This window comes from Myxocyprinus asiaticus, chromosome 31 (assembly GCF_019703515.2).
Source record: "Myxocyprinus asiaticus isolate MX2 ecotype Aquarium Trade chromosome 31, UBuf_Myxa_2, whole genome shotgun sequence".
In the NCBI taxonomy this organism is placed as follows: Eukaryota; Metazoa; Chordata; class Actinopteri; order Cypriniformes; family Catostomidae; genus Myxocyprinus; species Myxocyprinus asiaticus.
The window spans coordinates 36,058,107-36,080,759 of NC_059374.1; the positions used below are offsets into that span (position 1 = coordinate 36,058,107).

Below are 22,653 nucleotides of genomic sequence, written 5' to 3' on the forward strand. Positions count from 1 at the left end.
TAGAACAGTCACTCTTTATGGACACACAGCTGGGTGCTGGAGAGTTCTTCTCCTGGGAAGACCTTTGAGACCACAAGTAAAAATCATTCAGTTCAACGTAACAGAAAATAGAAGAAACCACAAGATGTTGTGACAACAGGCGATATTTTACGCATAAGAACAATATTACTTCACTTCAGCCAACAGTATATGTATTTTCCCTTTTCCCAATCAAAATGTATACCTTAAAGTGACAAGGATGATTCTGGAGGCATCTCATACAGATACTGTAAGACCATTTAACGAAGAAAACATAAGCCATGTTACTATTTTCAGTTACTGTAATTTTTTTAAATAGAACATTTAAATATAAATATAAGTTTGGTTTATTGTTACATTTCCAGTTTCAGCTCAGCACTTTCAAAGACACTTCATATTTTCCTCTTGGTTAATTTTCTTTTACCTTACAGGAGGAGGCATGCCTCCATCTGTGAATGTTATTGAATCTTGCATTGACCAGCCACTCTTTATTGATACACAGCTAGGTGCTGAGGCATCAGATGAATCCTAGATCATCCTTTAAATTGACAAGGATAGACAGTCACACATATAATCAGTTCTATTTCTTTATGAATGCAGATGAGCAAATTCTGAATCACCAGTGGCTAATCACAAGATGTGGTGACATCAGAGAAAACTGTATCAACCAGTAATCAGACTAACTGTATACAGTTTGTATGAATATCGTTAAAAACAAAAGTTGACAATTTGATCCTAACTTGATTAATATTTAAAGTTTCTAGGACATTTAGTACTTCCTGATAATTTAAATATGGTTAATGGAATCAAATTGTATGAGACTAAGTTCATTGGTAGATTTTCTGTCCCAACTTTTTGTATGTTATACCTTGATGACAGAAGTGTGCCATTATCTTTGAATGTTTTTGGATCCTGCATGGACCAGTCACTTTTTATGGACACACAGCTACAACTAAACACAGCATAAATTAATGGAGGTCTTTAAATATTGATGCAGTGATATAAAAGATTAACAGTTTAATTGGAGAAAAGGTTCAAACCTCTTTGCAGTTAAACACCCAGTGCCTTTATATTGTAGTGTATCAGACACTGAAGAGTCACTCTTCATACTGACTGCCATATTTGACTTGATTTGTCAGGCAAAAGAAACATAAAAAGAGGGTATGAATAACCAGAGATACAGTAACAACAACAGAATCAGGAATTGTGCCACAACAAATGTACATAACAAATGTATCTTTCCAACAACGTGAAAAAAAAAAGCCCTTCACTAAAATACTGCTTTTCACTGATAGAACTTAAGTAATAAATCTTACCAGCTTTAAGGACAGATGTCACCATCTCTGAATCCCTGTTGATAATTCGTGGATCTTTCACATTTACATTTAGTCATTTAGCAGATGCTTTTATCCAAAGCAACTTACAAGTGAGACACATAGAAAGCAATTTGTCATCCAAAGTTTAACAACATCTGCAGTATAGGACTGCCAAGTTCTCACAGTGGCTGGAATAGTAAAGATGCTAGCACAGAAGAAAGAGACAGACAAAATTTTTTCTTACATTAAGTGCAGTAGTAAGTGCAATTAGTGTGGGTTGGTTAAGTGATGTGTTTTCAGCTGGTTCTTGAATGTTGAGAAGGTAACAGCAGATCGTGTGGAGGTTGGAAGTTCATTCCACCACAGAGGAGCAGAGAAAGTGAACAATCGTGAAATAGACTTTGAGTCTCTTTGTGATGGGACCACCAGGCGTCACTCATTCGTAGACCGCAGAGAGTGAGTTGGAGCATAGACCTAAAGAAGTGAATTGAAGTAAGAGGGTGCGGTTCCATTGGCTGTCATGAGAGCCAGAGTCAAAACCTTGAATTTGATGCGGGCAGCTACAGGTAGCCAGTGGAGTGAAATCAATAGTGGGGTGACATGAGCCCCTTTTGGCTGATTGAAGACTAGATGCGCTGCTGCATTCTGGACCATCTGTAGTGGCTTAATTGTGTTAGCTGGAAGGAGAGCCAACAGAGCACTGCAATAGTCCAGTCTTGAAATGACCTGAGCTTGGACCAGGAGCTGTGTAGCATATTCAGACAGGAAAGGTCTGATTTTCCTGATGTTGTAAAGCACAATTCTGCAAGACCGGGCGGTTGATGAGATGTGTGCAGTGAAATTAAGCTGGTCATCTACCACCACTCCAAAGTTCCAGGCTGTTCTGGTTGGTGTTAGTGTAGTTGAACCAAGATGAAAAGTGAGGTTGTGGTCAACAGATGGGATGGCTGGGATCATGAGGAGTTCTATCTTGGCAAGGTTGAGCTGAAGGTGTCATTCCTACAGCCAGGCCGAAATGTCCGAGAGGCAGGCAGAGATACGACAGTAGGGTCATCAGACTGGAACGACAGGTAGAGCTACGTATCATCTGCATAGCAGTGGTAGGAAAAGCCATGTGACTCTATGACCACCCGAGTGATGTTGTGTACATTGAGAAGAGGAGGGGTCCAAGCACTGATCCTTGAGGAACCCCAATGGTCAGCTGGTGTGGACACCTCTCCTCTTCAGGAGACCTTGAATGATCTTCCAGTGAGATATGACTCAAACCATTCAAGCACAGTTCCTGTGATGCCCAGGTCAGAGAAGGTGGACTGGAGGATCTTGTGGTTCACTGTGTCAAAGGCAACAGTCAAGTCAAGTATGAGGACGGATGATTTGGTGTTAGCTCTCGCCAGTCGCAGGGATTCAGCTACTGACAAGAGGGCAGTCTCTGTTGAGAGTCCTTTTTTGAAGCCAGACTGATGTCTGTTGAGTAGGTTGTTCTGTGAGAAAAAAGCAGACAACTGGCTGAATATGTTCCTCTCAAGAGTTTTAGACAGGAAGGGTAGGAGAGAGACCAGTCTGTAGTTGTCAACTACTGTGGGGTTATGTGTTGGCTTTTTAAGCAGTGGGGTTACTCGAGCCTGCTTGAATGTATTGGGAAAGTTTCCAGTTGTGAGAGAAACTCAGTCTTCATTGACAATCACAGATGTGCTTTCAATACTCTAACCACTGACTCTTAATAGAAGCACTTAATCATATAGGCTACTTGACTGTTGACAGGGGGTGAACTGAACTATCAAAAGTGAAACCATGGGGGTAAAAAAGGGTGCGAGCTACGGACTGGGAGGGTATAGGCTGATGTATTTCTGGTCGCACTGTAAACTGAGTGGCCCATGGATTGTTTTTTTTTTTTTTTTTTTTTTTTCAAGGAACTTATTGATCAAATGTTTTCCTGTCTAACTACATGTTTATAACTGTGTTAAAATAATTGTTACATTTTAACAATTTATAATACAAATCCTTTATTTACCTATAATTAGGGCCATAAGCACCATAGACATTGAGGGGGACATGCCCTGCCCAATATTCATAAAAATGGTCTACTGATATGGGGTTTTTCCTTGTAGATTATTAAATTACATTTGAAAATGTAATGGCGTGTCTGAATGATATAAAGGGCTGAACCCCCAGTAAAAAAAAGATGAGCTATGTTGGTAAAATACAGTGTGTGTGTGTGTGTGTGTGTGTGTACCTTTCACTCAGTAGCCAGATAGAGTTTTAAAAATCTCGTCTTTACGATGGCAAATCATTACATCATAAAGATTTCCTCTCATCCTCTCTCTCTTTAACTTACAAACACATCAACCATCATCTAAACTGATATGAAATCAATTTAAGAAACAATATTCAAGATGTTGCAAGATACCTTTTCTTCTGAACATGTTGCACCATGTTATGGCAAATTATGTTTCCTCCCAGATAGCAAGAAATTTTGGTCTTAATCTGGTTTACTTTTGGCCCTTCTGATTTGGTTCTGGCAGTGGAATTGTAACACCTTTAAGTGAAACAGCATTTGGCTGAACGTTGGCTTGTGTCTGGTCAACCAAAATCATCTGACTCTAGTTTACCTAATGGAGAAATATATGTGCTGTCGGCTGAATTGTGGCATGAGTGCAGATAAAAACAAGAAGACATGCTTTCGGCTTATTTCTGGCTGCTGTGAGTCTGTGTTTACAAGAGATGAGAAACGACTGAGTGTGTTAAACCTTCTAATTCCATCAGTTGATCTCCAGCTATATGATGAAACTTATAACAAAGATGCCTTCCTATAGAAATTCAACAATACTTAAATCAAACATACAGTATTACTCTATGATGCAGAAATGTACAGACAGTACAAAGACCCAGATTCTGGATGTACAGTGGAAACTGTTTATATCCAAAAGTTACAATTAAAATAGCACAAAGAACAGCTGATCATATATCAGTATTCATTGCAGAATTATAGCATGAGGTGAGACATTCTTCTAGCTCTTCATTGGGTAAAAATACAACAAAGAGTAGAGTAATATGTGCAGACTCGTTATAAGAACTTGTACTTCTTAACTGTGTTGGATATGAAAGAGAAAAACACAGTGGGCAGGTGTGAACGTGTGTTGACATGTTCGATTCTGGCATATAAATGATTCTATTTTCAGCGAGAATAAAGTTTATAAAAAAGTTTTGGAGTCAGTTTAAGAATTTTGACTATACATCTGCACAGTTCTGGCCTGTGCCATTTATTTAGAATTTATTATTTAACCACTTTCACTTTGTTACACAGGTATCCTCAGTGCTACATTTCTTTATATTATGAAACATCATTGCTTCATGCGGGGCCTTTTAGAGTAGTTACTACAAAAACCTAACTGAAACAGCACAGAACAATAACAACCCTACCATTAAAGAACACTGAACACTGTACAAATAATAACAGAGAGTGGCCAATAACGGTTGTATCTGCCTTTTTTTTTTTCTTTTTTTTACTTAAAATTAGCTAAATACTTCTTGTTGACTTAACTGTTGTATAATTAATCTCCAAAATTAAAAAAAAAACTTTTAAGATTTAAATATGCATATTAATGAGAACATAGGAATATATTTGGGGTCAACCAAATGCATGAAACAACTTTAAATAGTAAATACCATCACCAGTGAGTAGTAACATTTGAACTGCAGACAAAACATTCTTCATATTTATGATTGTCACCCTCTTTTGGCAGAGACCTCAAACACAGCCAGAAAACCATTGCATCTCCCAATGTGCTGGATACTCTCAAAAGCAAATTTATTGTGACTTTCAGCAGAGGCATATTGCAGTCAATGTTAATACATTATTTTTGCAAAAAAAAAAAAAAAAAAAACACGCACGCACAAATAAATATGATACATGAAAAGCAGAGAATGTAAATGGAGACTAACGGCTCCTGAACACTGGAAAGTAAAAATCTTAAAGTTTGAATACAGGATCACTGCATATCATACTTTCTCTCTGATGCTGCTTTAATGCAGCAACAAACCAACTCATCTGCCCATCAACCAGTCTTCATTTGACTTTCATCAGTCATAACTGAAAGACAAAACACAAAGACAATTAAATTGATGTGTATTTCATCAATAATTTCCAATAGAAGAGCTATTTCTATGTATTCCAGAAATAGTAAGAGTAGTATGGTATAGTTGCATGCTAGTCCAAACAGAGGCTATTGGTCCTAGTTGTGACTAACAGCAACTTTGTTGGCTAATGAAATAAAACATTGCTTAAAAATGTTAAAACGCACTGTAGTTTCTCCAGTTTATAGTGTGGATCGATCTTTAGAGTAGAGAGCTGGTTCACCCCAGAGTCATCTAGTTCATTCCCAATCATGTCCAGTTCACTCAGGTGTGAAGGGTTTGATCTCAGGGCTGAAGCCAGAGCAGCAGAACCTTCATCTGTGATAGCACAATGCCTCAGCCTGCAGACAAAACAATGGCACAATATTTAGCACAGTATTTAATAGCGATGTGCCTGAAGCCGCATACCATATTTGGAAAGGAATGAATAATGACTTCAAAATGAATAACGGATTCATCAGAATATTATAAAAAATATTAGTTTAACTGATAATCCAAGAAACACAAGCATAAAGCAACATTGAAAAATGAACATATTCTAAATAACAATGAATTTATGAATCTGTGTGGCCAATATTTCTAAAGTGTAAACTTTATGAATGAAAATGCGCACGGTGTGAAATCAGATCGGATGGCCGCGGTCTCGACTCCACTGGCAGTCTCTGTAAATTGTGAGCATCTGGAGCTTGTCAAGTGTAATATTAACTAAGATACGACATCATGTACACTTTCCATTTCTTGAAATGTCTATGTTTATGTACCAGACAATTCACACATGATTCCCATGTATTAATTTATAGCCTAAACCTGAGCACAATATTAAATTCCTGACCTGAAGTGATGATTTCACATTGGAGCTCATCTATCCATCTCTTAAAGTTGACCACATTTAAGTCCACATCAGGGATTAAGGTAATTATCTGGTTAAGACTTTATTTCGAAAAAAGTTAAAATGCTCAATAAAGGTTTAAATGCTCCATATAGTATTCATCTATTCAGAACATTCCTGCTTATGTAAAACAAAGAAACTGAAACTTGCTCTGTCTTTTTTCTTCTTTAAACTGTGCTATATTTGAGAATGTTAAGTGTTCTTGAGCTCTGAAAAGCCACTGTATAAATGTAACATTATTATTTTTAGTATTATTATTTATTATCATTATTTAACTAAATAATGGTGTCATATCGTAAAAATTCCTTATAGACTTACAGGTATTTTACCTATTTGTAGGCTATATTGATTTATTATATTTCTTTTAATGCTTGAATTTGTATTTATTATTCACTGCAAAATGTGTGCTTGACATTTCGCATTTTGCTTGACACCTTCTGCCTCCAGAATATTGTTATACATGAACAGACAGATATTAGATATTAATATCAGAAATACCAGGAGAAACCAAAGTTAACAACATATTCCAGTTAATGTGGCCAACAAATTCAGCTTCATCTGGTAAGAATGTTTTTAAATTATAATTTATTTAAATGATAATTGTAAAAAGTAAATAATTATAAAAATCATTATTGTTATTATTATTATTATTAGGCTATTATTATGAAAAGGCATAGACAAGGCATATTTTATTAATAGAAACTATAAATTGTAGGATCTTATGGGCAGATGAATTATCAATTTCCTCGCTCAGAGGCCAGCAGTCACACCGGACATTCCTCAAAGTCATAAATTTAAAGGCTCCAAGGAGTCTGGCCAATACAATTGTCAACAAACAAAAGAGACTTGTCCAGAAGAGCACAGACCAGAAAACCCTCATGTTAAGAATCATTCACATGACTTAAAGGGGCATTCAGTAGTTCTCTAGCTAGCATTAGCATTGCTCTTCTTCGCGCACTTTAAGTACCGATGTTACAGTGGTGTTAGATGCTATAATGCCATCTTTCAACGTGGATCAGCATGATCGCCTCTGCTGCCCCTGTCAGTTTTGGAATATAATTTGCATCTGGAAAATGTCGGAGTTTGAGGTAATTTCTAAAGTTATTTATTACTCCTGTAATATAATTGCTTTGCCTAAAAACAAATGTCAGAAATCAAGTGAACATGCTTCTACAGTTAAGGACATATTATTATTGTCCCTCATATCAATAGTCTTTGGAGACTGTCTACGTTTCACATTATTTATAAAGACTGTTATTACCTTTATTAGAGAACTGCTTAGTGTAAAATAAACCTCAATTATCTAGCGATACAGAATGTTAGAAGATTAGAATTGTTTTTCATGATTAAATTTAGCATGTCCATGAATACTGTATTTGAAGAACTTGTTTTATTTCCAAGCAACCAGTGTCATGGTTTACAAAAAATCCACAACAATTGCTGTGCCAAGCTACTTTGCACTAAACGAATGAAGACATAGATGCCTTACCATTACTGATGCTTACTCTTTTTTGCCTTTGCCGGTGTTTCTGTCTTCTTGCTTGAAGCAAGTTGCTTTAGACCTTTTTTAGCTTCTTCGGCAGTATAGCTACTGGATCTCCTGTTGTCTCCGCTACTAAAGCACCATAAATAAGTATGTTCCATTGTGTTCGGTCACCATGACAAATTCCTTGTGTGTGTAAGCATCACCAAACAACACTGTTCTAAGCATAACCAAGAGTATCTACACAGGTGGCAGCCAATGCACGCGAAGATTCTCTTCAACGTTTAGTGAAACACCGTGGGTCATGTGATTTCAACATGGTGAAACACATTGAAGGGGGTGACTCACACCATGTAGAATAAAACACTTTTTATAGAAAACTATTATGAGTACAGTCTTCATCTCATGTGAGTTTACACCATTCGGATCAAACTTCGCAAAAACAAATTCATTCATTAATGTGTAAAACTTTTAAATTGACTCCAAACTACTGAATGCACCTTCATGGCTGACCCTGCGCTATGACCCTAGTTAACTTGGCTGGGATATGTGAAAAAGAAGAATTTCACCGTATATGTGCAAAATGTATAATGTGTGATAAATAAAGAAAAAATTATAATAATTAAAAAATTATAATTAAAATTAAAAATTATTATAATTATAATTAAATTATAATTTAAAGGCCATCTTCTGAAGAAACCTCCAGGGTTGGCCATGGAAAGCTAATACACTCCTTTTTCCTTCGATTGAACCAATTTAACACACTTAAAATTATACATTTCCTGTGTCACATGCTAAAACTCTGTATGAGAAAAGAGAGCTTGAAAATGTCTTACTTGTCTTTGGAAGGATCCCTTTGAACTCTTTTTGTAAGACATCTCATCTTAAATCCAGGAACTGACACAATCGCAAAGCTAACTTTTCTTGGGTTTTAACAATGCATATATATGTATTATGAGCTATAATGCTATCAGAAGACTTAATTGTGTTGTTCTACACTGCACAACACAGTCTATTTTTGATAGTAAATCTTTATCTTACACAAATGATTGTAGCCTGATGTAACATTTAAAATATGTGTAGTGATTTGTAATCACTTATAACTGACAAATTGATGATTATAATCTTTAATCTTGTTTATTCATGTCATTTTACTAGAATGGTGACCATTCATGATAAAACGCATCATGTGTACTATTGTTGAGATTCTTTCTGTATTTCAGGAATGTTTATGTTAATACATTTTTGATATAAAAGGACATGATTAAACATTACCTATTTTTGCGCTGGAATTTTAAGAGGTCTTTACACAAAGAATCATCAATCACCTTGAGAAAGAGGGACAGAGAGATGATCATGTGGTATAGGAGAAGACACTTCTGATTGGCTCAAGACACCTTTGGGTTGCGGCCAACCTAAACAGTACAAAACCTCCCCGCTAGGATAAATGCCCTCTCTCTTCTTCTGCTGCTTCTTCAGCTCTTTTCATCCTCTGCGCTCTTGCCCTTGTGGCTCTTAGCCTTTTTTGGCACCCTTCTGTCCTCGCATAATGTAGAGTCTAGGAAAGCTTGAAATGCAAAGTTCCGAGGAAGCTCTTCTCACTCTCTGCTCTATGACACACACACGCGATGGGAGTTGTGAGTCTTTCTTGCGGAATGCCTCGCTTCAAAGCCCCACCTCATCATCCCAGCAACAAACTGTCCACAATCTTAACAGAGGTCCAAAACATCGACGGAACAACCAGAAATTTGCACAAAGAGCCAGAGAACCAAAGCAACACAAGGAAACGCAAGTACATCTCCACACTTTTGCCGAAAGCGCTGGTGTTTCTTTAATATAATTTGAGTTACCTGAATGCAAATCGAGTTAGACTAAAATAAGTATCAAATGGTTCTCAAGGCATTTCTATAGACACCATGAAGTTCAGTTTTCTCTGTACTGATCATTTCCATTCACCTTCTGTTACAACTCACTTACAGTACCAACCTGTTTATGTTTATCTATATGTGTTAGTTTGTTTTATGTTAGATTAGCAATAAAGTATTGTTTGTATTCAAAGCTAAGTTGACTGTGGTATATTTTGATAATCTCGTCATTTGATTTTAAAAGATCTGCGCACCAAAGCTCAAACCACATCTAAGCATATTTGTGATATTATTTTCAACAAGCCATGAGAATAGTATTACTCCAATAAGTCAATTAATCATAATTCCCTTATTAAACCAATTCCTTAAATATAAATTGAGCGGATACAATGAGCCGTTGTATTACATTTTCAATGGTGGAGAATTTTATTCAGACAAATAATCTGATTATTTGTCATTCATCCTTCTTATAATGGTGATCAAACACGGCTAATTCCATTATAAATGTCTTACATATTATGGTGGTAGATGCAATTTTCAAAGTTTCAAATTACTTTTAACATTGCACACTGTCCTAAAAAACTATGCATTTATGATGCTGAATACCAGTGAAACATTTCAAAAGTGTCCGTCTGATGCATATGTATATAGACCAATGATTAAAAATAGCACAGATGGAATGGAAGAATGGGTCTTGTGAGAACATATTGGACAGATAATTGAGTTTGACAAATTCAAGTGCAAAATGCATTGCTGTCAATATACAATAGAAGCCACTTTTGTATTGTACACCCGAGCCCCCGTTCATTTCTGACCCTGATTCCCCTCCATCCATCCGTCTTGTACATGTTATACCATTTAATATCATGAAATATCTTATGAAAACATGTCCATGCTGATATTACATCTAAAAACAACTCTTAGAGAGATAATCTTACCACAGTATCTCCAGTTTACAGTTAGGATTCTCAAGCCCATAAGAGAGCATCTTCACTCCTGAGTCTCCTATTTCATTTTCAGACAGATTCAGTTCTCTCAGGTGTGAGGAGTTTGATCTCAGAACTGAAGCCAGAGCAGCACAAGCTTTATCTCTAAGGTTACACAATCTCAGCCTGCAGAGAGAACAAAAACACTCTCTAAATTAAGGACAAACAGCTCCACTCATTAGGGATATTCTTAAAAATAGAGTAATACAACCTAAAATGCTTTAAATCACAATGTAAGAGAAAACATTTGATCTGAACACAAGTTTAGATTATATTTTTTGGTTTAACAAGTTAAAAAAAATATTTTTGTACTTTTTTTTTAACTGGATTAGTAACAATCTTGAATCTTTTAAATAATTACATTTGATTTAGATATGTCCGGTGTGTTGTTCTTTCTTAAAGCAAAGTAAAACTGGCAAGAATAATTTAAGCAGAATTAATAAGATGAACTATATATACATTACCGGTCAAAAGTTTTGAAACACTTGACTGAAATGTTTCTCATGATCTTCAAAATCTTTTGATCTGAAGGCGTATGCTTAAATGTATGAAATTAGTTTTATAGACAAAAATATAATTGTGCCACCATATAAATTTATTTAATTACAAAACTAAAATTTAATTAAAAAAAAAGGTTTTTGAAATTGATGACTTGGACCAAATAATAAAGAAAAGCAGCCAATAAGCATTCAATACCGTTTAAAAAGCATCCAGAGTGATACCTCAAAAAGTTGGTTGAGAAAATGTCAAGAGTACATGTCTGCAAATTCTAGGCAAAGGGTGACTACTTTGAAGATGCTAAAATATAACACAGTTTTGATTTATTTTGTATTTTGTTTAGTCACAACATAATTCCCATAAATCCCACAATTTCTGTGTTTGCGTGTCTTTGAAAAAAATAATTGTGCTGGAAATTATTAAAACTAATCAGATTGTTTGTTTTTTCAGCAGACACAGTGTTGACCCTCAGAACTATATAAAGCTATAATAAGCTTCTTTATAAGTATTCTTTAAAATATGAAATACGATTTAACCATTTACATTTTGTTATTAATTGTAACTATTTGAGACATACTTAAGTGACTCCAGTTTACAGAGAGGATTATCCAGTTCAGCAGAGAGCATCTTCACTCCTGAATTTCCCAAATCATTTTCAGACAGATCCAGTTCTGTCAGATGTGAAGGGTTTGATTTAAGAGCTGAAGCCAGAGCAGCACAACCTTCATCTGTGACACCACAATGCCACAAACTGCAGAGACAATAGGGTCAGGGATCAGCTCATTTAAGCATAATGTGTAAATGTGATGATAAAATTTCAAATACCATTATAAAACTTCAAAGACAGAAATAAACCTTCAAAGATAATTTAACTGTATGCGTGAATTCATATTTTAGTGATAGAGAGGGTACAATAAGGAAAAATCTTACCACAGTGTTTTCAGTTTGCAGTGTGGATTTCCCAGTCCAGCAGAAAGCAACTTCACTCCTGAATTCTGCAAATGATTCCTGTTTAAGTTAAGTTCTGTCAAACAAGAGGACTCTGAGCTGAGAACTGAAGCCAGGTTGGCACAAGATTTCACTGTCAGACTACAACAACCAAGCCTGAGAAAAATAAAATGAAGATTTTCACATACTCTGTTTCACATACCCAATCATTACACAAATATTACAATCCTTTTGCAATACTGCCCTACAAAGGCAAAAGACCTTAACTCGCTAGAGTGTGGAACTGAGAAAAATTACTATAAAGTTTTTTAGTTGTCCAACCAAATGTATCATAGGCAGGACACTGAAAATCTGGCAATTAGATGTTTTAGTAATGAAATTTATCTACATAAAAAAATCTTGAGCTCAAACTTTACTTTTGACCCCTATTTTGAAGTTACTGTACTCTGCCTTTGTATTGTCTGCAAAAAGTGAGAATTCACGCCAAGGCAAAAGGCAGTAACTTCCACATTATCAATATTTTGTTGCTGATCACCACTTACAAAATCATTGTAGTAACACCTGTATAAAATCTAGTGATCATGGCATTTATTTTGGATGATTTACAATTACTTATAGCCATGTACTTATTGCTATCCTGTGCTTTGGTTGTATTCTTATGGCATTTTTAATACATTAGACATGACACATACCTCCATAGCGGTAAAGAATATCTTCAATTGGTGTGCAGCAAAACTAACAGGTTGACTGCAGATAGGTGACACTTAATTATATGAATAAATACAAAATAAGCATATTTCTAATGAGTAAACATAATAATTTAATTAATAATGGAATGCAAAGATATAACAAATCATGTACAAATTTAAAATGCATGGGACTGGAATAAGAGATAATAAATACAGCCACAGGCCTACAAGTTAGTGCCACAGCTGGTTAATCAAGGGTTAAATTTAGCTACCATGCTCCAATGCACAGCTCTCTGACTGGTGGACTGGACTGGCCAATCTCAAAGGCTATAATATAGAGTATGTGACTATATTTATTGTTTTTCTGAATCTGACCGTAACTGACATCCAGACAAAAAGTTATACATATGGTTGGATACCGTTTTGAAACCAATTTATTTATTGCAGTGTTCACTAACATAAAAGGATACAAGACATAAGTTAGCCTAAATGCTTTTACATCGAATTGAATGAAAGTAGTCTAACCTAAAAGATCGACTTGTGGATTGATGTGAATGCCAGCAAGTAGGAATAACGCTCAGAAATCAGAATGGTTGTGGATTGTTGTGGATTAAACATCTGCGATGACGTTCATTGCCATGGATTTTATCGGGTTACTAGAAAAGGTAGGACAGATTTAATTGCGAACTGTTACTACTGATTTTATGTGTGATCATGCTACATGCTACGCTGTCATGGCATTCGAGTCCACACTCATGCAACTAGTGGGCAGACCCAGACTCAATGACACTGATGTTGACAGCAGTCACTGATAGGCTGGCACTGACTGAATAATCTGCATTATGAAAAAAAAAAAAAAAAAACTTTGAGAATATTTACGATTACTTATTGCTGGCAAGTTATCTAGTCTTTGCTTGTTTACAGTGCTTTGTTATATGGAGCAGTTTGGTAGCCTATTCATTGGATAGCCGAGTAGCCTATTTATGCTATAGGCTGCTAGCTAGCTAAATGAAGTAGATTGCGATCTATCTATCTAATTAGTATGTCTAATGCATCTTTTGTGTTACACACTTTCTTACCTTGACCTTGATGTCGGCGTTTCAAAGCCATCTCAACCATCATTTTCCCTTAAACGCTATAGAAAAACACTCATCAATATTTGTTTACTACACTTTTATTCAGGTATCGTGTGTGTCAGATTGCTTCAATGACAGATGTATGACAGTACACAGGCTACACCGTAATTTAAACGTGGTAAACTTTAATGTAAAAAAAAAGGCAGAGTACAGTAACTCCATGCCGGCACAGTAACTTAAATTTTGACACGTGGCTAAAAAAAGGCAGAGTACCCTAACTCAATTTGAGCGTTCCAAAACAAAGTCAAAGAGCGGTAATTGGAGTTACAGAGTTCTGCCTTGGTTTCTCTTGGGCTTTTGGAAGTTACTGTTAAGACAACCCATTATTTTCTCGAAAAAAACAACGAAATTGACTCAAGATACTTATCCACATGATAAAGGAGGTCTTGAAAGTCTCAAAAATATCAATAACTCATTTTCGACCAAAAACGAAGTTACGGCCTTTTGCCTTTGCACGGCAGAATTGTTCCTAAAACATAATATGTGGAAGAAAAGCTCTACAAGCAATCAAGCTTGTAGCATTATTATTGTACCATGCCAACACATGCCAAAATAACCAGAGTAGACTGATGGTCTGCACAGCAAAATCACATGTCAATGTTCTCCAAACTTGAATCCCCTGTGAAATTTTTGTAGGGAAATTATTTTTCACCAGAAATTCCAGATTGTGCTGTCGAATTTTGCCATGCAACTGTACCAAATGCATTCATGCACTAAAAAAAGAGCCATGCAGTGCCACAAATAGAACAGAAAGCTGCCATATTAGACACTTTTTAAAAGTTGTCCATCTAGCAAGTTTACATTGGAAAACAAAACACAGCATGGATGGACACAAAAATATTCGATTCTGATTCTTTGGATACACATTAAATGGAAAGAGTCAAAACAAACTTTTACTCTCAGCATGCAGTGAAAGTTTACATGATGCTGAACCTCTTTGCCAATATGTTCTTTTCAAATGAAAAAATTCAAGTGAAATCTGAATATTTACTAGCCAGTGACTAATCACAGACAGTTTAAGTCATATAGCGTGAAATTTGGTCACATATGCAAGTGATTTACTCGCATTGTAGAGGGTTTCCGCATTGAGTAAAAGATCGATCTTGGGATTTAAGATGCATCGGAAAATCTATAGGGTCATCCAAAGACATGTCACCAGGGACCTTGTAGCACATGTGCATATACGCACAATATGGCATTGAATTGGTCATGAAAATGTGATTTGTTTTAATATTTTGTTAGGACTTTGCTGGTTTCTCTTTGATTAAAATGTTCAAAAACTCCCATTAGCATTACTTACTGAGCTGATCTTGATGCTTTAACCACAGGCAGTAGATTCAGGAGAACTTGATCCTGTGTGATGTGTTTTTGGTTGAGCTCATCCCTAATGAATTTCTTTAATTCAAAATCATCCAGATGCTCTGAGGTAAGCAACACAAAAACCAGCGCTGACCACTGTGAAGGTGAGAGAATGGCATCTCTTATCGTTCCAGCTTTCAGGTAGTCTTGCATTTCAATTTCAAGAGTGTGGTCACCCAGTTCGTTCAGACAATGGAACAGATTGATGGATTTCTCAGGAGAAAGATTCTCTCTAATCCTCCTCTTGATGTGCTGGATAATTTCTTCCTTGTTGTAGGACTTTCCTCCTGTCTGTGTTAGTAAGCACTGAAAAAGAGACTGGTTGGACTCCAATGAGAGACCTAGAAGGAAGCGAAGGAAGAGGTCTAGATGGCCATTTTTACTTTGTAAAGATTCTTCCACTGCTCTCTCAAAGATTTTTGAAACTGGGAAGCATGTTGTGTTCTGGCTTGTGTGGTATTCACTGAGAACGTCTGCATTTTTCAAACTGAATGAATACAACACATACAAGGCTGCTAGATGTTCCTGAATGCTCAGATGAACAAAGCAGTAAATTTGTCTCTGATACACTCCAAGTTCCTGTCTAAAGATCTGAGTGCACAATCCTGAATAAACAGATGCGTCTCTTTCATCTATGCCACACTCTCTCAGGTCATCCTCATAGAAGATCAGATTGCCTTTCATAAGCTGCTGAAAAGCCAGTTTCCCCAGATTCAGAATCATGTCTTCATCTTTCACCTTCATCTCATAGTCTTTCTCATTTTTAATGTTTATCTGAATGATCAGGAAGTGTGTGTACATTTGAGTAAGAGTCTTGGGGATGTCTCCACTCTCTGCTCTCAACATTCTCTCTAGAACAGTGGCTGAAATCCAGCAGAACACTGGTATATGACACATGATGTAGAGGCTCCTTGATGACTTCAGGTGTGTGATGATTTTATTGGAAAGGGTCTGATCACTGATTCTCTTCCTGAAGTATTCCTCCTTTTGTGGGTCATTGAAGCCTCGTACCTCTGTCACTCGATCAACACACTCAGAGGGGATGAGATCAGCTGCTGCTGGCCTGGAGGTGATCCAGATGAGAGCAGATGGAAGCAGATTCCCCTTGATGAGGTTTGTCAGCAGCACATCCACTGAAGCTGATGCATTTACATCAACCAAGCTCAAATTATTCTGAAAATCCAGAGATAGACGACACTCATCCAAACCATCAAAGATGAAAAGCATTTTATGTTCAGTGCTAGACATGTCAATTTCTTTTGCTTCTGTGAAAAACATCTGAAGAAGGCTTGTAATATTGACTTTTTGATTTCTAATCAAATTAAGCTTTCTGAAAGGAAGTGGAAATATGAAGTAGATGTCCTGATTTGCTTTTCCTTCAGCCCAGTCCAGAATGAACTTCTGCACAGAAACTGTTTTTCCAATGCCAGCCACTCCCTTTGTCAGCACTTTTTTAATATGCTTGTCTTGTCCCACTAAGGGAGTGAAGATATTGTTGCATTTGATTGGCGTGTCCTCTGTTGCTGCTCTTCTGAATGCTTTTTCAATCCTTCTGATCTCATGTTCAATATTGATCTCTCCACTTCCACCTTCTGTGATGTAGAGCTCAGTGTAGATCTCATTGAAAAGTGTTGGGTTTCCCTGCTTTGCTATTCCCTCATATAAACACTGAAACGTTTCCCTGAGATTTGCTTTTAGGTTGATGTGGACTTCAGCAAGTAGATATTTAGAGCTAAAAAAGATAAAACAGTTTTAAATAAATGTTCTGCGTGCACAAGAAATCACAGCACAAAAATAAAGCAGCACTGCCCTAGGCATTTAAAGCCAAAACACAGAAACTACAGCAACAATTAAACTGAGTATTTTGATTGTCCAGTCAAATGTGGATTTATAAAATTTTTCTCTGCATCTAAGCATAGTTTAGTCAAACATGATTTCTGTTGTAACTCAATTTTGACAAAATGTGTAGTTACTGTGTTTTGCCTTTGGACAGCAGAGCAGAGTGTACCTAATATCTGTCATATTTCTTAAAAAGGGTTCATTAGACAAGGATTGGCTAAGAGCTCGAGGCAAGTCTCATACCGCTCCTTTATGGAGAGCAAAGCAAAAAAGTTTACATTTACTACTTCCTAAGATGTTAACCTGAGAAAGCTATAAAAACACAAATCAGTCTGCACAAACAACTTATTTCATTTTGTCTCAAGGTATGAAGTTTACAAGAAAATATTTATAAAACTGATCAATGCCTCTTAAAATGTAACTTTGCCCAGAACTGTCATTTGAGGTGCTGTGGTATCATTTTACTTCTCCAAAAATAATTACCTCTGTTCATTACTGCTCCATTAAACTGTAATAAAAGCACAAAACTACCACTTTAAACTTATTTAATGACTTAAATATAGAATAAATAGAACTTGATCTGTCTTTACATTTACATGGTGGTTTCAGAGCTACATTTATTTTTTTATTTTTTAATTACCTGTCTTCATAAGTGTCTTCATTTTTAAAGAATATTGGAATCTCTATTGAGTGGCATCTCTTTATGGACACATGGCTGAGTTCTGGTGAGTCTGATCTCTCTGGCTCTACTGAACTGTAAAACAAAAACACACAAAATATCACTTATAATATTGATTTTTCCTTTCTACTAGAAGCGGTAGTTACTTTCTTCAAGGAATGAAAACTAAAACAAACCAAATGTTTTGCAGAATGTAAACATAAATGAGTACAAGTACTTTTTAATTATTTCGGAGTGAAGACGTTATTTTTAAATGCTGGTAACCGGTTAACAACATTCCTATTTAATTTCATTGATTTTTTTTCATGAAACCAAAGGCCAAAGGGTTTATCACAGTAAATTTACGGATATACGTCACTTCTTGTTCCCAGCAAAAATGAGTCTTCTCTCTTATTAGTTGAAAATAATAATCATGTGCTTTGATTCTGAAGGAAACTGCTGCATCACCCATTTCTTTGCCTAATTGGATGTTGTGTATGTAGTCTTCTGTGACTGAAGACCTTTATTGACAACTAATTATTGCATGTAAATGCACAATTATTCCATGTGTTATTTACCCACTTATCCTATTTCTATACAGAAGACACACCTTCTAACAAGCTTTTCCTCATTTCCTCCTTTGCAGGGATTCACCTGATCAGTGTTGTCAAGTCTGCTTATTTTATGTGACTTTGGACTTGTTTCTTTCATAAAAATGTAAAAAAAAATTAAAAAAAATGGCAAGTGCTTTTATTCTTGCGCGATCTGGTAGCACTGCAACCAGTATATCACCCACTCTTGGAACAGAGTACTGTAATTTTTAAAGGAATGTTATTACCCATTTTTTATTTTTTTATTTCATCCTAACCAATTACCAAATGGAAAGGAGGCCGCGGAACAGCCGAACCGGAACAAAAAAAATACAGTTTCTGCTTAAAACGAACTGAAATGAAAAACATTTTGTTTTTAGTCCCTGTTTACTTAATTCAGATCTGCCTTCACCTTGAAATGCACTTCAGAATTACACCCATTGAAACCTTAAAATAACACTGAAATATCTGTTTGATGTTGTCTTCATGACTTTTCTAATATTCCAATAAAAAATTACTATACACAAAATTTTAACTTGATAACATGCTTCACTTGTCCTCTATTAAAATGTTTTATTTGATTAATATTCTATTATTAATATAATTAATATAAATGTTGTATTTTTTATTATTATTTTTTTTTTTTATATGTTTGTTTTTATTATGTATTTCTTGCACATATGGGGCTTTTCCACTGCACGGTACAGCTCAACTCGACTCGACTCTGCTCGCTTTTTGGGGGTTTTCCACTGTGGATAGTACCTGATACCTGATTCTTTTTTTAGTACCACCTCAGTCGAGGTTCCAAGCGAGCCGAGCCGATACTAAATGTGACATCAAAACCCTGCATATCACTGATTGGTCAGAGAGAATCGTCACTACCAGCGTCACTGGATTTGCAACACGGGACATCAACCCGCTAGTTTTAAAGTTAGCAAAATCGACAGCAATATCATTTGTTCACGCGACTTTCAAATTGTAAAAAGAAATGGCTGTGCGCAAAACCACGCCGTGGTCAATAAACGAGGTGCAGACGTTCCTCTCGTTAGCGAGGAACGAAACGACGCGAAATGAAAAAGTATTTCAGGAAGTGTCTCAGCTGTTGGCCGCCTACGGCTACCACCAACAGTGTAGGGAAAAGTTAAAAAAACTTAAGTGACTACAGAACCATCAAGGACCACAACAGCCGGAGTGGTTCAAACAGAAGAAAGTGGAAGTGGTTCGACCAAATGGATGCTATCTATGGCAACAGACCAGCGAGCAATGGGAGGGAGAGTGCCCTGGACTCTGCGTTGTTGGAGTCCACGATGGAGGATGGTACGTTTTGTTACGTTAACTCTATATTCTGCTTGAAAGCTTCACTTTATTTAGTTGACCAGCTACTGGAAAGCTTGCTTCTAAAACAACCAGACCAATTTAACTGTTACACTTGTGTAAAATCACCATGCAACAACTGCTTTATGCAGCACAATGAGCTAGTTGCTAACAGCTAGCGGTCGTGTTATTGTTTATGGTCAGTAATGTTTGTGTCGCGTTTAAGATGATGTCACGGCAGTAGAGGCGGCAATCCCACCCATGTTGAGGCGGCACTAAACTGCAGTGGAAAAGCAAGCTCAGAAAAGTAAAGCGAGCAGAGTCGAGTCGAGTTGAACCGTAATGTGCAGTGGAAAAGTGCAAGACAAAAGGTTAAAGCTTCAATAATATCTGCTTATTGGGTTTCTATCAGGTCAATAGGTTATTGTTATGTTAATTTTGAAATACCATTATTATTTTTACCCATACAGCATTGAGGTCTCTAAGACCCCTCAATAAATGTGTAAATTAAATGTATATACCTGTAGTTCCCCTCCAAATCTTATGTATTTGATACAGAGGAGTAAATGGTACATAACATTTAAAAAGCTTACCACGGTGCAGAAGCACCTCCATCTTCTAATTCTGGTGGCTCCATTGACTGGCCTCTAGACACACAGGTGGGCTCTGGTAAGAATGATCTATATACTGTTTCTGTGCAGGCCTGTAGCAATGAAAATCTAGTATATGAAAATAATAATTGAAAAGTTTTAATTATTATTATATGCATGATATAAGACTATACAATTGTAATTTATGATTTTAATTCTTATGTGCATATGGAAATATCTAAAGTAAGTGCACTAATGTTAAAATTTACTAAATAAAAGACTATTCTTAAGATTTTCTTAACAATTTTTAATATAATAATTATATGGGTTGTATAATGAGATCATTTGTATTGCATTATTTGTTAGACAGACAGATAGGCTACTTTAGATACAACAAAACAGTGGCGACAGGCAGTATGTAATAGAGCATTCTTACATACATTACTGGAATGTGTTTAGACATATTCATATGATATTCATCATAACTTTATCATTCTTTATTTTACAATTGTTATTTTTTAGGTCAATAAATTTCATGCAAAACCCATATCAACACATACAATACAATGCAGTAATTTTAAACTCAGTTCCCATTAGATTTTGTTATTAACAGTTGATCGCCATTGAATTAACTCAAAAATAATAATCTGTGCAAATGAATTATGAACACAGGTACTTACAGTGTCTACTCTGAGCTGAAAGTCAAACAATCATGAATAATGAATGTTGTGTTCAGAATTATGATCTTATCCAACAGGTTTTTCCAGCAAAGCTTGTGATGACTGGCTAGGAGAGGACTAGGCACAGGCTCCACCCATGAAAAATACTCTTTGCTGGGTGTCAGGTGTGTGGAGTTCCAACATTCTAGTAAACAACAAGCCAGATGATACAGAAAATCTCATGCAATTGTTATCCAGTCCAGGAAGTCATATCTGCATACATCCAGACTCACTTGGGTTAAAGTCAGATTCCAAACAAAAATAAGAAATAGTTAATTTAATCGTGAAAACAAGCGATGGGAAAGCCGAGTGCTGCTACCTACTGAGAGACACCTTCCACCTGATCTTAACTGCTCTAAAGATGCTGCAGTGACCGGTATGCACATTAGGTGGCAGGGGGGAGTAGACAGAGTACACAAATGATCAGTTGCATAATAGAAAAACTTTAATAGAGGCCCCAACACCACTGATATATCATTAAGTCCTAAAGATTATAAATCACATAAAAGAAAAGTAAAAAAGCAACAAATTGAATAGATTTAGTCTTTACTAAAGACCCATATGAGGTTTCTCACAATCAATATCTCTCTGTAACACTGACACACATACCTACAGGAAAAGGAGGACAGATACCGTCTGCGGTTAATGCTCTGATTTTCAGTGACTCTCAAATGGCCATCTTCCTTTTTTAAATTACTTTAATAAGCTCTAAACATGACCACATTGTTAAAAGAAAAATAACAGACAATCTCTCATCAGGGCTGTAACCACCATAGACACTGAGGGGGACACGTCCCACACAATATTCAAAACCTTGGCTGATATGCATGTTTCAATGACAGATCCTTAATTTTTTTTCCTCTAGCTCAAAACAACAGAAATATAATAGGCCTACTGTTATATATATATACAGGTGCATCTCAATAAATTAGAATGTCGTGGAAAAGTTCATTTATTTCAGTAATTCAACTCAAATTGTGAAACTCGTGTATTAAATAAATTCAGTGCACACAGACTGAAGTAGTTTAAGTCTTTGGTTCTTTTAATTGTGATGATTTTGGCTCACATTTAACAGAAACCCACCAATTCACTATCCAAAAAATTAGAATACATCATAAGACCAATAAAAAAAAAACATTTTTAGTGAATTGTTGGCCGTCTGGAAAGTATGTTCATTTACTCAATACTTGGTAGGGGCTCCTTTTGCTTTAATTACTGCCTCAATTCGGCGTGGCATGGAGGTGATCAGTTTGTGGCACTGCTGAGGTGGTATGGAAGCCCAGGTTTCTTTGACAGTGGCCTTCAGCTCATCTGCATTTTTTGGTCTCTTGTTTCTCATTTTCCTCTTGACAATACCCCATAGATTCTCTATGGGGTTCAGGTCTGGTGAGTTTGCTGGCCAGTCAAGCACACCAACACCATGGTCATTTAACCAACTTTTGGTGCTTTTGGCAGTGTGGGCAGGTGCCAAATCCTGCTGGAAAATGAAATCAGCATCTTTAAAAAGCTGGTCAGCAGAAGGAAGCATGAAGTGCTCCAAAATTTCTTGGTAAACGGGTGCAGTGACTTTGGTTTTCAAAAAACACAATGGACCAACACCAGCAGATGACATTGCACCCCAA

The 22,653-nt window shown here is 36.3% G+C and overlaps 1 protein-coding gene across 3 annotated transcripts in view; it reads right to left on the reverse strand.

The window, feature by feature from the left end:
* Nucleotides 1-4,556: 4,556 nt before the first annotated feature.
* LOC127421763 (NLR family CARD domain-containing protein 3-like) overlaps nt 4,557-22,653 on the reverse strand; it is a 30,934-nt gene continuing 12,837 nt past the window's right edge. Inside the window, exons 1-9 of one of the 3 annotated variants that reach the window (XM_051664868.1) lie at nt 20,993-21,310; nt 20,316-20,425; nt 17,801-17,914; nt 15,263-17,053; nt 12,120-12,293; nt 11,767-11,940; nt 10,644-10,817; nt 5,636-5,809; nt 4,557-5,424 (exon numbers count right to left, since the gene is read on the reverse strand). In XM_051664868.1, coding sequence (XP_051520828.1) covers nt 5,415-5,424; nt 5,636-5,809; nt 10,644-10,817; nt 11,767-11,940; nt 12,120-12,293; nt 15,263-17,053; nt 17,801-17,914; nt 20,316-20,359 — 2,655 coding nt within the window. In that variant the 5' untranslated portion in view covers nt 20,360-20,425; nt 20,993-21,310 and the 3' untranslated portion in view covers nt 4,557-5,414. Of the gene's footprint in view, nt 5,425-5,635; nt 5,810-10,643; nt 10,818-11,766; nt 11,941-12,119; nt 12,294-15,262; nt 17,054-17,800; nt 17,915-20,315; nt 20,442-20,992; nt 21,311-22,653 lie in introns of those variants that run through there. The other 2 variants (XM_051664866.1, XM_051664867.1) reach the window with 2 other exon arrangements.